The sequence below is a fragment of the Gorilla gorilla genome, chromosome 10, assembly GCF_029281585.2.
Source record: "Gorilla gorilla gorilla isolate KB3781 chromosome 10, NHGRI_mGorGor1-v2.1_pri, whole genome shotgun sequence".
NCBI classification, from domain to species: Eukaryota; Metazoa; Chordata; class Mammalia; order Primates; family Hominidae; genus Gorilla; species Gorilla gorilla.
This window is the reverse complement of record NC_073234.2, coordinates 45,604,132-45,619,609: the sequence shown is the minus strand read 5'-3', so window position 1 is coordinate 45,619,609 and position 15,478 is coordinate 45,604,132. Positions and strand designations below refer to the sequence as shown.

Genomic DNA, 15,478 nt, shown 5'->3' with positions numbered 1-15,478 from the left:
AGTTGTCCCAGTCTTCCTCCTTCTTGGTTCTGTGTCTCCCACAGACACACAATTTCCCTCTCTAGCTAAGTCTCTCACCTCTGCGTCTTCCCCCTGACTCTTCTTTTCCTCCTTTGTCTCTCCCTCTCTCCTCCTCCTTTTCCTATCTCTGTCTCTTCCCCCTTTATCTCTCTGATTCTCCTGAGTCTCTCTGGCTCTGACTTTCCCTCTATATCCGCCCCCCCGCCCCCTCATATCTCTGTCTCTTCATCTCTCTCTGGCCCTTGCTCCCTCACTCCCTCCCTCTCTCTATTCCTCGGCTCTCTCCGGCTCCCTCTCTCGCCTCGGATGACAGCGCTGCCTCTTTTGTTGGCTCCGCAGCCAATCGCGGCCGCTGACGACACGGGGGCCGGGGCTATAAAGGGCCTGGCCCGGGCTCGGGCCCCCCCAGCCGCCCGCCCCGGCCGCCCGCCCGCCCCGCCCGCGCGCCCGCCGCCCCCGGCCCCCCGGGTCCCCCCTCGGCCGGGCAGCCCCCAATCCCGCGCCGCCCGGACCCCCTCCTCCTCCCTCCCTCCTCCCTCCGCCCCCTCCCCGCGGGACTCCGGCGTCCCCGCCCCCCAGTCCTCCCTCCCCTCCCCTCCAGCATGGTGCTCGCGGCCCCGCTGCTGCTGGGCTTCCTGCTCCTCGCCCTGGAGCTGCGGCCCCGGGGGGAGGCGGCCGAGGGCCCCGCGGCGGCGGCGGCGGCGGCGGCGGCGGCGGCAGCGGCGGGGGTCGGGGGGGAGCGCTCCAGCCGGCCAGCCCCGTCCGTGGCGCCCGAGCCGGACGGCTGCCCCGTGTGCGTTTGGCGGCAGCACAGCCGCGAGCTGCGCCTAGAGAGCATCAAGTCGCAGATCTTGAGCAAACTGCGGCTCAAGGAGGCGCCCAACATCAGCCGCGAGGTGGTGAAGCAGCTGCTGCCCAAGGCGCCGCCGCTGCAGCAGATCCTGGACCTACACGACTTCCAGGGCGACGCGCTGCAGCCCGAGGACTTCCTGGAGGAGGACGAGTACCACGCCACCACCGAGACCGTCATTAGCATGGCCCAGGAGAGTAAGTGGGCTGCGGGGCGCGAGCAGTGGGGTGCTGGCTCTGGCCCCGCGAAGGGCGCCTTGTGCTCCAAGCCGGGCGCTCCCTGCTGCCCCGGCCCGGAAGCTTTTTCTGCGAAAACTTGACGAATTAGGGAGCGGGGGCTACTTCATAGAAGTTTTCCGAGCGGTGGAGATGGGCTGCAAAGTTGTATGCACGCCTAGTTCCCGGAGGTTGGGGCGGGGGAAATGGGGCGGGTTTCGAGATAGTGCCTTCCACCCCCAGTATGCTAAAAAGATCCTTGTTGGAGTCCGGGGAAGCTGGGGCTGGGCAGTGACTCTGTCCTGAAAAGCCGTGGTGGGGAGGCTGGAGAACAGAATCGGGAGGCTGCAGGACCCCCGCAGCCCCAGCTGGACTGCAGTGCTCTCTGCTTCCCAGTGGCCCTGGCGGTAACTCCCCACTCCGTGCTCCGTTCGCAACGTGCCCAACCGGCTGCAGAGAACTGTGTGCTTTCTCCCAAGAACAGGGTCCCAGAGCCCTGTACACCTCCTGGCAGCCCAGCTGGCACCCTTTCCATCCTGACCCCTGTCTCAGACCGGGTATCCCAAGGGGTCGGAAAAACTGTGCCTTCTTGATACTGACCGAGCTCAGAGAGCTCAACTCCATTGCGCTGGGGGCTAAGGACACTCATTGGCTACTCAAACCTTAGTGTTCCATCCCTTATTCGCCCACCCCTACCGCAGGTGGACTTGAGAGAGACGAAGACCTAGGAAAAAAGAGAAAGTAGTAGATGGGGGAGCAGGAACCCAGGCATCCGAGCCCCTGACCAAACGGAAGATGAACATATAATAGACATGAGCTGCTTTGAAATTTTATGGCCTGGAAAATCCAGGCGAACACTACACCACCCCTTTTCCAGCTCTCCTTAGGGTCAGGTGACTCCTTCTCCTCCCCCACTGAGGTCTCCCCCCCCCCCCCAACTACAGGGAACCAGGCCTCTCTTATTCCCTAGTGGTTTGGCAAGGTTCCCCCCTTCCCACAGCCCCCTGCAACACACACAGAGTTTGGTTTTATGGCTGTGAACAGAAGACGGGGGAGACTGGTTTATTGGCAGATGGGTCATAAAAAGCTGGGGGCTGAGGGGAGTCCCAGTGGCCCACCCCCATGGGAGAGGCACAGGAACCCAGGTGTGCATCTGGGAGGCTGAGTGCCTCACACTGCCCCTGGTATTTCTGCAGACCTCAATTCCACAAGACTTGGTCAGGGCTGTTAAACTCAAAGAACCAGGAAACTGGCTGTGGGGGTGGGAGGTATGGGGATCTGGTCTGGGGTTCCTCAGTTTCCCTTCTATTCTTAAGCCTTCTGCTTATGGAAGCTAGGGTCAGTCTCAGATCGACTGAGGGCAGGGGTAGGGGGTGGGGTTTCTAGGAAACAGAGTTATAGAGGAATTCAGATCAAGAGTTTGCTGGAAGATGAAGGTTACAGAGGGAAAAGATACTCTAGTCTCTGTGGTGTAGTGTGTGTGAAGATTTCCAGGACGGGTGATGGGGCTGTGGACTTCTCCTTGCCCCTAAATATCCTTAGCATCCCTTAACCAACAGGCCTGAGCCCACCAGAGTTAGCTCTGGTAATGGGGATACACGAAGTGAAGGGACGCTGCCTACATGAGTTGGGCTGTGCAGGTGAGGCCTGGGTCGGTGGGAAGGGGACACCAGCTGGTAGGATCCCATCAAAACTTCCAGTCCGGTGCCACCCCAGGACTTGTACAAGTAGGGAACTGGGTCTCCGGCCAGGTATTGTACGTCCCCTTTAAGAGCCTAGCTGAGCTCTTAAGAGAGGGAGGGGGAGTGGAGGGGAGGGGAGGGAGAGAGGGGAAAAGGAAAAAGAGACTTTTATAGTCTAATCCCCAGGGACCCGCTTTAATAAGAGACTTGTGCTCTGCTAATCGGGGGAGGTGTTTGTCAGCAGAGATGGCCTCCGTTCCCCTCCCCCTCCCTCCCCTCCCCCAGCCCTCAACCCTGGACCCCAGCCCCCACCTCTCCTAGGCTGCTCTGCCTGCCCTAGTTCCCTCTACCCTCTCAGGCTCTCCCACCAAGCCTTCATCCTGGGAACCCAGCCCCCTGCCCTTCTGGGAGCCAAGCCCAGCCCCTGAGTTTCTCTCTCCTCCCCACACCAAGAGGCCCCTGCCCTCTCAGCCCAACCTCCTGCCCTTAGGCCTTCCAGCCGTGGTTGGGAGTGTGTGTGTTGGGGGGGTTAGGGTGGGGGGAAGGGGAGGTGGTGTGCAGGGAGGGGGTTGGGCATTTGCTGAAAATAGTGCAGTGACCTCTCTCTCCCACCAGCGCCGCCTACTAAACCTGACCTGCTGCCTGCCACCAGCCCGATCAATTCAACACAGATGTGGCCCCTTTTCCTCCCCATCAGAGCTCGGCATATGTGTGCTGGGGACTCTCTCGAGCCCCGTTTCCCTCTGTGGCTCTACCTGCTTCTCCTTTGTTCCTCCGTCTGTACCCTTTCTATCCTTTCTCTCCTTTACCCCACTAGGTTTAGCTTCCTCCCACCTTTAGCTTTCTAACCATCACCCACTCCTTTCTATCACTGCCTCTGCATCAGGATTCTCAAACTCTCAAACTTATTCTCCCTTTGCCATGATTATCCCCTGCATCTTTCCACTCTAACTTCTATTTCTCTCCCTATATCTACTAATATGCCTTCAACTCTTAACAGTCTCTTCTCTATTATCTCCCTCACCATCTCCAGTCTCTCCCCTGGCTCTTCTCCCTGCTCTTTTCTTTCTCCCTATGTTCTACCTCCTTGTAGCACTGACTGTCCCCTGTCCACTGGGACAAGTATGTGGAACCAAAGACTTAGATGTAGCCCTCATGTTCAAACCCTGGATCAGCTTAGGTAGAGGGAGGGTTATGTTTAGAGCTTAGTAGAGAATGCGAAAATAGTAGTAGCTTCTCAATAAATATTGGTTTGTTTGTTTCCTATTTTCACATTCTCTAGTTAATGCTCAGCGCTCATGTGAAGCAAGAATTATTATCTGTATCACACTGAGAAGTTTGGTGAGTAAGGTTAGATAGTGGTTAGTAAGGAATCAGGCAGTGATTAAACCCACTTCAATTATAGCCAAAGAACAGAATTTAGATGCCAGGAAGAACTTTCAGGCACTTGCCTGTATAATTTAAGATTGGGAGTTTAGGGAGTTCATTCACTATGTATTTATTGAGTGCTGTCTAGCACTATGGGAGGCACTAAAGCTACAATGGTGAGCAAAACAGACACAGTATGAATAACAACAGTGTCCACTCTCATGGAGATTAGTACCTAATGGCAAAATAGACAATTCTTATGCTGAAATTTGTAAAGTATGCTATTTGGGATGTTGCTTGTCACTCCCCATCTCACTAGTAGCTTCCCTATCCCAGCTACTTCTGATCTCTGAATTCTCACCCCCCAAACCCTACTCCATTGCACCATCACTGAAGCTTCAGCCAGTAAAATAACTGGACTACCAGGGCCCTGGGACCTCAGAGAATAATCAAGAAAAAAAAAAGCTATAGAGACTTTGGGTATCATATCCTGAATATATGAAGTTCATTAAGCACTTTCTCCTCATCTCACTTAGAAGGTCCTCTTTCTCCCAGGGTGGGGGTGGGGAAGAGCTGATAGGACACCCTAAGTCCATCCTGATTTTGCAGAACTCAAGACATGGGGAGGATACTTAAAGGCCTAGACTTCCTAACCCTGCTTATATGGCTCTGGAAGCTCACTCCTGATTCCTCCTATCTAGAGTCAGGATAGACATATTCTGTCCAATGGAGACATGTTGTAGGACACTCCCAACTGACTTAGGAAAGGCAGTGAAGAGGAGCTGGAATGGAGGCAGAGGCAGAATATTGAGAATCATCTATTAGACCCAAGAAGGATCAATTTAAGGTCCAGAGCAAGGGGAAATGGGTCAAAATGTAAAGTTGGGATGTTAAAACTTTGTAAAGACCTACTGGCACTAGACTGAGAAGTCAAAGGAAACTCAGGGGAGAAAAAAGGCATTGTAGTTCATCTGGTGTATTTAATATTATTTCTGGTGCTTTAGGCAAATAGGAGGCAACACCATGGAGGTAATTATTCCTTTCCTCAAGAGCTGGGGGCAGTCATGGTGATGATGATGAAGCAGCAGCTGAAGAAACTTCTTAGGAGAGAATGGGGAGACAGATGTATAGGAAGTGCTTGGATAGTTCCATTTTGCTGGGTGTTATTCCTAATGGGAGTGAGGCAAGAAGCCTAGATCTGAATTCTGGTTTACATAATGGGATAAATTTAGCTCATGCTCCCTATCTGGACCCTGGGTTATCCCCTCTCTGAGGCCATCTGTGTTATTTTGTGGGGGAGGGATGTGCCAGGCTCTACCTGTCCAGCAGATAAATCAGAGCAGATAGGGGCAAGGTGATGGAAGGACAGCAGGTGTGATAAGAGGTATGGCTTCTATAAAGAGCTTCAAAGATTCAGAAAATGTTGGAGCCTTACCTGCTGGGAAAAGTTGGACAGTAAGGATGGTGGTGGAGGAATAATTTTGCAGGTTATCTGGTAGACAGGAACCTATATATTAGGGCAAATGGATTAGGAAATGGACACAGATCAGTAAGGCCTTATAGGGCCATCATCCTAAAGACGAAGTGCTGTTTTAGGTACCAGAGACATGGTATAAGATAGGCATGGGAGAAGGGTAAAGAAGAACTGGAAAATCAGGCTGAGAAGTCCAAAATTGCCAGTGCCACCCAGGACTACTGATCCCCTACACAAACACCCTTTGCTGATGCTGTGCCCTTCTCTCTTATCAGCGGACCCAGCAGTACAGACAGATGGCAGCCCTCTCTGCTGCCATTTTCACTTCAGCCCCAAGGTGATGTTCACAAAGGTACTGAAGGCCCAGCTGTGGGTGTACCTACGGCCTGTACCCCGCCCAGCCACAGTCTACCTGCAGATCTTGCGACTAAAACCCCTAACTGGGGAAGGGACCGCAGGGGGAGGGGGCGGAGGCCGGCGTCACATCCGTATCCGCTCACTGAAGATTGAGCTGCACTCACGCTCAGGCCATTGGCAGAGCATCGACTTCAAGCAAGTGCTACACAGCTGGTTCCGCCAGCCACAGAGCAACTGGGGCATCGAGATCAACGCCTTTGATCCCAGTGGCACAGACCTGGCTGTCACCTCCCTGGGGCCGGGAGCCGAGGGGCTGGTGAGCAGGGGGCCTGAGGTGGTGGATATGTGTAACCTGGCCCTGAGGAGATAGGGTTACATTGGAAAAGGTAGACAAAGAATGTGAAGGAGGTTGGGGACCAGCATTACGTCTCTGGGGTCAGCAGCTGATTCTAGAGGAGGAGTTGAGGAGTGGGGTGGCAACCATTACTTCTCAAGGATCCAAATCAGACAACAGCTGAAAACTGGATTTGAAGGTAAAGGTGTCAGTTAATGGAAGAGCTGTGAGAACAAAAAAACTGGCTGTTGAGGCGTTGGGCCAAGGGGCTGACAGGGATCAGGTTGCCAGAAGAGTAAGAATTAGAGATGGTGAGTTGAAGGAGAGCTAGCTAGCTGGCAAGAAAAGTGGGCAAAAGATAAATTCTGGGGGTGGGAGCAATGGAAAAGCTGAGAAGTCAGCAGTCTCTATTCTGATGCCCCTGGCAGGTGGGAAAGGAACAGGGAAGAGGAACTGTTCAGGGCCATATCACATTTCTTTCCCCTCTCCCTGACCCTCAGCATCCATTCATGGAGCTTCGAGTCCTAGAGAACACAAAACGTTCCCGGCGGAACCTGGGTCTGGACTGCGACGAGCACTCAAGCGAGTCCCGCTGCTGCCGATATCCCCTCACAGTGGACTTTGAGGCTTTCGGCTGGGACTGGATCATCGCACCTAAGCGCTACAAGGCCAACTACTGCTCCGGCCAGTGCGAGTACATGTTCATGCAAAAATATCCGCATACCCATTTGGTGCAGCAGGCCAATCCAAGAGGCTCTGCTGGGCCCTGTTGTACCCCCACCAAGATGTCCCCAATCAACATGCTCTACTTCAATGACAAGCAGCAGATTATCTACGGCAAGATCCCTGGCATGGTGGTGGATCGCTGTGGCTGCTCTTAAGGTGGGGGATAGAGGATGCCTCCCCCACAGACCCTACCCCAAGACCCCTAGCCCTGCCCCCATCCCCCCAAGCCCTAGAGCTCCCTCCACTCTTCCCGTGAACATCACACCCTGTTCCCCGACCAAGCAGTGTGCAATACAACAGAGGGAGGCAGGTGGGAATTGAGGGGTGAGGGGTTTGGGGGAAAGGGGAAGGAGGGGCATAGTCAGGGTGGGGAGTGTTTGAAGTTTGCAGATGAGAAGGTTTGACAAAAAGACAGAGAGATGTAGAGACAGTGATAGAGACAGAGGAACAAAAAGAGCAGCAGTGAGAAGGCAAAGAGAGAGGCAGAAGAGACAGACGAGGCAGAGACAAAACACTGAGAAAGAGACTGAAATGGAGTAATAAATGAAAGCCCCACACCAAGCCTCCTTTCTTCCACTGGCAAGGTGAGGCGCTTGGTATAGTTTGGGGAGATCCCCTGACTATTCAGTAGGAGAAGAAATCAAAAATCCATTCTTTTCTCCTTCTCTCCCTCCAACAGTGGCCAGGGGAAGGGGAAGTGAGGGCAGGGGCAAAAAGATTTGGGAATTTTTATTTATTTATTTATTGTGACTTTTCATTTTTTTGGTATTTGGCTTTACTGGAATAGGAGGGCCCCTGCCCACTGTGCCCCGTTTATCCCTTATTCCCCAAACCCTGCTCTTCCCAACACCTACTCACTTAAGCACTTGTATAAAGCCTCCAGGGTTGGGAATGGGAGTAAAGGGCAAGAGGGCGGACACATGTTTAGTTTCTAACCCATCATCACCCTAACTCAACCTTTTCTGAGCCAAATGGCTTGAATTGAAGCCAGTTGTCATGGAAATAGTAAGAGGTTAGGGTTTAAGAGCTGGGGATGCGGGGGTGGGAGAGAGAACCCTCAACATCCAGGATCTATATAATGAGAGCTACTTTAAGGTCCACCCTCATGATACTGAGTTATTTAGCCAGAGGGTGCAGCCTGCTTATGCCCAAATTCCCTCAGCCAAGAGAGAGACCAAAGAGCCTCTGGAATGGCCCTGCTCCCAGCCTCTATCTTCAGGTCAATTAGAGAGAGTATAGAGACCCCAGAGTCCCCTGGGTCTGGAAAGCGTTAGGAGAGGTCAAGAAAGGAGCAGTAAGGAGGCTGAAGGTTACAGGGCATTTGAATCCAAATCACTGCTCTGGGCTAGGGAATAGAGCCAGCAGACCAAGGTGGGAGGGATTCTGGAAGGGGGACATTTTAGTCTCCTAACCCCAAAGCTCAGGGTGGAAGAGGGGAGAACAAGGAAGCAGAGTGTATAATTATTTTTTCCTTTTATTTTTGGAATCTAACAGTACCTGGCAGCAGGGAGGGGAAAGTACAGTGGGAAAAAGCATCTGACAAGGCCAGTTAGAACAGAGGATGGGAAGGATGGAGACTCCCGGGTTTGGAAGGCTAGGAAGCAGGCAGAGACTGGTTGCCATTTCAAGTCACTAGCTAGGCCCATTCATTCCTCCCACAACCCTGACCCATTCTCCTCTGGACTCACTGTGCCTCAGTTTCTTCCCCTCAATGGAATGAGAAATGACAGCACCCGCCACAGCCAAGAGATGAATTCTGAGCACTTACCACGGGCACTTTATGGACATAAAATACCTCTCGCTGTGGGACAGATAACCAGGGCACCAGAGTAGTGGTGAAGAGATGTGAGGCTTAAGAGGAGTCACAGGCTTCAGAGTACAAGTTCCCCTCTGCCTCCCAGCTGGACAGTGCCTAGAAGCCAAGGAGTTGAGAATCTCCTGATCCACACCCTATTCGTACTTCACCACCAGGCCTCTTGGCTCCAGGCAAGAGCTTAGAGGATGTCAGGAGAGGTGGGGGTAAGAACCTTCAGCAAAACTGTCACTCTAAGTAGAGCCAGCAGTTACGGGTCTGATAAAAACAGTACTGAACTAAAGTAAAGCCCAAGCTGGTGAGCAAAACTGGATGGCTCATTCTTCCCAAGAGCATGACTCTCCCCCTTGGCCAGTTGGTGGAAGGGGCAAAGGTATGTGACCACCCTTGAGAAGGTGATGTTGGTGAGCTTTAACATCTTATTCCTATTCTTATAGTGAGAAAGTGAAACAAGATCTTTCAGTAGAGGAATGGGCAGGGCTGTTAGGCTCTTCAGCTTGCCTTCACCCATATAGCAGCTATGCTAACCCCAAGCATCTCTGGCCCTGTTCTTCATCCTTCCTTCTGCCCCAATCCTGGAGGACAAGACACACCCGGCCATCAACACCACTCACATTTCCTTGGTGGAAGGAAAGGAACAGAGAAGTGAAGAACAGATGATATCTCCCTCCAAGGTCAAATGCCTCGTGATCTTGGCAGAGTAGGGATTGGGCAATAAGCATCAGGTATCTTCCCTCTACAGATTCTAGAGAGCTGAGGCATTAAATATGGGGGACACTTAGAATACAGCCCCTTAAATACCACCAAATAAAGACCTTTGTGTGTGTGTGGTGGGTGGGGGGGGGCAGGGGTCTTTCTCTTATGAACATAAATCTGTGAGCTGAAGTCTCATTCCCCTGTTCCTCCCTACCCCCAAAGAGGCACAGAGTAAAGGGACTTGGGGGGCACAGCTCAGCAACCCAGTGGGAGTTAGCACCCCCTCCCACCTTATGATGTGTGTGGACCTGGCCAGTGCCCCTCTGAACGTATCATTATTAGTGTAATTATCATTTATTTTGTGTATTTGTCACATTGTGTGCATGACAGCCTTTGTTAAGGGTGTCTGAGGAGTATGGAGCTGACAGGGGCATTGGAATGCCGGGAAAGAACTTCTTCAACTGAGATCAAGGCTTCCTGGAGGGAACCACTGCAAAAAGGCCATCAGGCAGTTTTCAAGTTATGTGACAGAGGGCAAAGATGGCCATAGGGTGCTCTGAGTTTTGGGATGGTCACATGACACAATCCAGCACTTGAACCTGAAAAAAAAAAATAAAAGCAGTCAAAGAGTTTAGAATTCAGTGCTGAGCTCTTCTCCCTAATCAAGTGCCACATTTACACCTTGGAGAACCGGAGGTGAAGAGGATCTGAGACAGGAAACCTCGTGTTCAATGACTAAGAAGATGGGGTCCTGGAGCAAGACAGAAAACACTAAGGGCATGGTGGTATGAGGTTTGGGACATGCAGGCCAAGGAAGGATGGAAAGAGGACAGGAAACTGGGGGTACCTAGAACAACCCCTCTCTGAAAAGCTTGAGCCAAAACAGTCCCAAAGACAACAAAACCCCTCTCCCAGCCTCCACAGAATGGAAGATCTAAAGGTTCTCTTGAGATGATCCAGCTAGTGTCCTATTCTCCTACAGTCCCTGTTCCTAGGTTTCCTCAACGAAGTTTGACAAAAATCTAAACCAACATAGCCAACCAACTTGCCTTGTTACACAAGAGTGGCTAAAATAGCATCTCAAATATTCTTTCAGTTCACTGTAAAAATTTTTCCCATGTACCTAGAGCACAATTCCCTGGGAATATGAGTTGGGAATGGCAAAAGAATATTGCCTGACTCACATTTTTCAAAAATAAGGAAAGCTGGCTGGGCGCGGTAGCTTACATCTGTAATCCCAGCACTTTGGGAGGCCGAGGCGGGCGGATCATGCGAGGTCCGGAGTTCGAGACCATGCTGGCCAACATTGTGAAACCTCATCTCTACTAAAATACCCAAAATTAGCCAGGCGTGGTGGCGTGCGCCTGTAATCCCAGCTACATGGAAGGCTGAGGCAGAAGAATCGCTTGAACCCGGGTGGCGGAGGTTGCAGTGAGCTGAGATCGCGCCACTGCACTCTAGCATGGTGACAGAATGAGACTCCCATCTCCAAAAAAAAAAAAAAAAAAAAAAGGAAGACCCAGTGGTGTGCTCCTGTAGTTCCAGCTATTCAGGAGGCTGCGGCAGGAGGACCACTTGAGGCCAGAGGGTCAAGGCTGCAGTGTGCTATGATTGGGCCTGTAAATAGCCACTGTACTCCAAGCTGAGCAACATAGTAAGACACTGTCTCTAAAAAAAATTAAAGTAAAATAAAAATAAGGAAAGCTCCTGTGACATCAACCTGATCCAGAATTGGGGACAGCGCTACAGCGGGTTCAATGTACTGCCATGTTTTCCCTGTCTTATCAGTTCTATCAGCACACTGACCCCACTCGAGACCAACTACAAGACTGAGGCTGGAAGTGGTTGAGTAGCAGAAGTGTTATGTATTCTATCTTCCCAAGGGAACCATATCCACATCTACCCCTAACTTTGGCCTGAGCTGAAAATGGGTTTTCTCTCCCTGTGGCTCATTTGTTTCCTATACTGAGAGAACACCCAAAAAAAGACTACTCAAGATGACTTTTTACAAGTCTTTTCTTCTTTATCCTAAAACATCCTCCAACCGAAGGCATGGGAAGCTATCCTATACTCTGACCTTGCCCATATTTTAAATGGCAGGGGCCCCAAGCTAAGAATCAGCAGGCAGTGGCATTTACAGCTTCTGGTCTGTAGTGGCGTAGAAGCAGGAAAGTCAGTGCTCCAAAGCAACAATGTCCAGCTTTCCTGCCAGTGAGCTGGGGTTGAGGGAGTGAATGGGACTCTTTCTGCCTTTTCTTTTTCTCAAAATACGACTGCATTAACTGGGTGTATGCACACACAAACATGTTCAAACTAGGGCACTCACACCTAGCTAGAACCTACTCAGGGAAAGAAATATGTATTTCCACAGTACCCTGATCACCCAGTAAAAGCTAATATTTATTGAATAATTACTATGCAAATTATGGTAAGCAAATTGTAGTGTGAATACATGATATGAGAATATCACTTAATTCACACAGCAACCTTCACAATGGGGTTCCTTTTGGTACAGTCTGAAAAGAGAATGATTATCTGCCCAGGGTCTAAGAGCTAGTGTGGTAGAATAAGAAATTAAACCGAAGTAGTTGCTAAACAATATTACATTCTAATCTATCCTATTGAAAGTGATCCGGGAGGTAGAAACCTCAATACAGGAACAACATAAGGGAAAGAGACAACAAGAAAGTTAGGGACACCTTGGACTCAAAGAATCTGGAAAGATGTGAAACCTGTAATTTTAAATCCCTTTGGAAGGGAAAAACAAGAAACGTCTAGATATGGCAAGAGAAGGGGAGGTTAAATTTTGGGGGGATTCCAATAATCAGAAATAAGTGGCATTGCCAGAGGCCCTCATATAAGAGAACAGCAAAAAAGTTATCCTCCCTTAAGTTCCTCCCTCACTCCTCATATCAGACACAGCAAGAGAACTCAGCTCAACACCAAGAAGTCCTGCCCTTATTCACACCTTCCTTCCTATAGCCCTCATCCTCACAGAAGCTTCTAGCCTCTATCTTCAGCAGTTCTTAAGAGGTGGGGTGGGGGGCTGGGCAGTTTAGAGTGAGAGTGGAAAAAAAGAATAATCCTAGAGAACCATAAAAAAGTACAGATTTACAGCTGAGGAAGCTAGTTCTCCCCACAGCTTTTATAGACTCCCTCATTAAGAGCTTCCAGGTATGCAGAGAATGTCACAGCTTCAGGAATTGGAATCAGTTAACCACATCTGGATGCTGGATCAGCTATAGTAGGGAAACTGGGGGAGAGGAAGGAAGGGTACTAAGATCTCAGGTAAACAATTACAAGCCTCAATGTCTGTTCCATCTCCAAATGGAATTACTATTTTAAAACTGAATTGGGAAAAAGGCATCCTGAACTATTCATGCTCAAAGAGTATGTGGAGAATGACTATAATGAGATAGGAAGGGGAGGACTTCATCTGGCTTGGAGGTTAGAGACTTCTGACCAACATAGGAACAGCTGCTGAAATGGGATAAAAGAGGTTAATAAGGAAAAAAAAAATCCTCACAAATTGGAAAACACTGTTCAAAGATCTAGGGGAAGTAAGATGAGTGAGGAGAATAATTAGGCTTCAAGAAGAAAATCCTGGCAAGTAAGGCTGAATATCTTTCTGGAAGGTTATAGAGGATAAAGAGACAAAGTGAAGAAAACTTCCAAAAGATCCACTGTTCCACTTCATAATCAGCATCTGCTCTATTCCCTCATGTATTTTTCTCTTTTTAAAACCATATTCAGGAAGAAACCATTAGTGAATCTATAATCTCTCAAGTTACAAATCAGATCTATTCTGTTTTCAGATGAAGGCAGAGTAGAGAGAGGAAAAGCTAGCCCCAAGATCAGAGCGTGAGGTAAAGAAAAGGGAGGCAGACGGAAAAGAGGGAAAAGGGAAGGTCATTCCAATTTTAAGGTTTATTTGGTTGAAGAGGTGTCAAAAATTTAACCAGCATTCCCTTTTGTTCACTTCTCCAAAGTCTCAGAATGGGGCAAACTTCACAACAAATGGGCAGCAGTTTTTGGATCTGCTCTCCAAGGCACGATTTTTCTAAATTATCTAAACTTTAGGTCCCTGCTTTCCTCACCAACCAGAGACTTTGGAGAAATAAAGAGATATCTTGACATCAGAAAGGTGATCAAACTATTACCATTTCATTAAGCACAAAACCAGGCAGGTTTTAGTAGAAATAAGGATAAAGGATTACACCACAGCAACATGGGACCTGATCATAGTACCAAAGTTTTCAGGTAAGGTGTCAGGCTCCTAAGTCTTATTACCAAAAATAACTCAAACAAAAACCGAGCTTATATAAAGATTAAGAGGAGAAATTCTGCAATAACATATCCAAAAAGATTAAGCAGGTTTCAGATCTACATGAACTTGAAGCCTCCAGTTCCACTGCTTATGTTCCCAATGATTTAGCTAACAATGCGTAATAGCTCTGACATCCTCTGTCATGCTTTGATTCTACATATAAAATTTCTTCTGTCTCTGAGGGATATCCAGCCCATCTCCCTTCCTGAACTGACTGACCAACATAGTATCGTATCACGTCACCCTTGAAATCAGGGCCCTTTTCCTTTAATGTGGGACCCTGGACTCCATTTTATCCAAGAAAAAGTCTGCATTATTAGCTAATAACAGAAGGCTACTAATCACTGCCCTTGTATTTATGTCCTTTGCAACACCTAAAACCTCCCATGTTCTGTTTTATTTCAGCGGGTCACTACAAGCTGCTGGAGCAAAGACTTGGTGGGTGGGTAACTTAACCTCTTCACAGAGGATAAAAAATGCTTGTGAGTATGACAGAAGGGAATAAATAGGCTTAAAGGGTAAACTCAATCCTTTTCCTTGTCTTCTCTTCTAAGGGATAAAGGTATTATGGCCAATTCTCTATAATATTTGCCCCTGAAGCTCCCCTTATCTGGTCTAATATAGCTCCAATAAATCAAAGGAGCACCTAATAAAACACATTGTTCTCTTTTCTATTTTTTTTTTTATTAACAAGCAACATAATCAAAAACAAAAACACAACAACCTTAAAGCTGAAACAGCAATAAGTCAAACTGCTGCCACAGTTCACGGATGTACCTGGGGTACATGCTCCCTCATTGCGAGGCAGGACGTAGGCACATGACTGTGCATTTAGGCATATATGTGACCAAGAAGAAGGAGAGAAATGGAAAACACTGGAGAACAGAAAGTATCAGGAACTTTTCATCAGGCAATCCCAAAGCGCTCTGCTCTTTTCCTCTTCTTTGCCTGTAAAGAAGCAGCAAGAAGAAAAAAATTAGACTGAAGACAATAGTTGCCTGGGTTCCTGGCTGCTTTAATCCAAACTCACATGAACTGTCACAAGGCCCGAGAAGGAAGGATGGCCCAGACTTGAGCTTGGTAGCTAGAGATTTCATTCCTGAATCTCTCCAATCCTTCCAGTTATCCAGTAGGAGCTGGAAAGTTTAATGGGTAAGGAGGGTGAGGAGTAAAGATTATTGGGGGCGAGGGACAGAGAGAAGAACAGTGGTAGAAAATGGGAAGATTCCTGAAGTGAAGAGGGCCACTCAGCCTGAGATCAAGCTAGCCTGGAAACAATGGGCTCTTAACAGGCTGGGGAAAGTCTTCCAGTCAATGGGGAGACAGAAGATTTCAGAGGATAAAGGATTAACCAATGCTATTCATAGAGGTGAAGGAGATGCCCTTCTGAGCAGTCAGGCCCAGACAGTAGCTATTCCTTAGGACTCCAACTCACAAAAAAGGCATATAAATATTTGATGCCAACAGAACGAATAGGGAGTGAGTGGTATGTGGGTGAGTCCCTATCATAGATCTCTTAAAGGAGACAGCAACACTGGAGAGGACCCAAAATGGTGAGGGAAGACTTCTGGTTCTGGAAGTGACTCACAGAACAGCACCAAGTCCTTCATGGGCA

General features: G+C 49.3%; 2 protein-coding genes across 5 annotated transcripts in view; one reads left to right on the top strand and one right to left on the bottom strand.

Annotated features, from left to right (window-relative positions):
* Nucleotides 1-424: 424 nt before the first annotated feature.
* Nucleotides 425-14,530, top strand: GDF11 (growth differentiation factor 11). Of its 2 annotated transcripts, none has more exons than XM_031001099.3 (4): nucleotides 425-1,068; nucleotides 5,886-6,283; nucleotides 6,802-7,183; nucleotides 14,269-14,530. In XM_031001099.3, exons 1-3 carry the CDS (start codon nucleotides 624-626, stop codon nucleotides 7,180-7,182), a joined length of 1,224 nt encoding a protein of 407 aa, XP_030856959.1. In that variant the 5' UTR covers nucleotides 425-623; the 3' UTR covers nucleotide 7,183; nucleotides 14,269-14,530. The 2 variants fall into 2 exon arrangements, with proteins under 2 accessions (XP_030856959.1, XP_063549976.1); XM_063693906.1 differs by lacking the exon at nucleotides 14,269-14,530 and having other exon boundaries at nucleotides 5,886-5,962; nucleotides 6,149-6,283; nucleotides 6,802-9,148.
* The window catches only part of SARNP (SAP domain containing ribonucleoprotein), a 65,323-nt gene continuing 59,719 nt past the window's right edge, over nucleotides 9,875-15,478 (bottom strand). The window contains exons 11-12 of one of the 3 annotated variants that reach the window (XR_010129324.1): nucleotides 14,641-14,811; nucleotides 10,008-10,135 (exon numbers count right to left, since the gene is read on the bottom strand). Coding sequence is in view for 2 of the 3 variants with exons in the window: in XM_004053324.5 (XP_004053372.1) it covers nucleotides 14,770-14,811 (42 nt within the window). In the remaining variant the exon portion in view is untranslated. Of the gene's footprint in view, nucleotides 10,136-14,525; nucleotides 14,812-15,478 lie in introns of those variants that run through there. The other 2 variants (XM_055359426.2, XM_004053324.5) reach the window with 2 other exon arrangements.

Bases quoted from the DNA above. Each gene is read 5' to 3' on its own strand.
- GDF11 (XM_031001099.3), top strand. From the start codon at position 624: ATGGTGCTCGCGGCCCCGCTGCTGCTGGGCTTCCTGCTCCTCGCCCTG. The intron at 1,069-5,885 runs GTAAGTGGGCTG...CTCTCTTATCAG, and splicing joins CATTAGCATGGCCCAGGAGA to CGGACCCAGCAGTACAGACA. The intron at 6,284-6,801 runs GTGAGCAGGGGG...CCTGACCCTCAG, and splicing joins GGCCGGGAGCCGAGGGGCTG to CATCCATTCATGGAGCTTCG.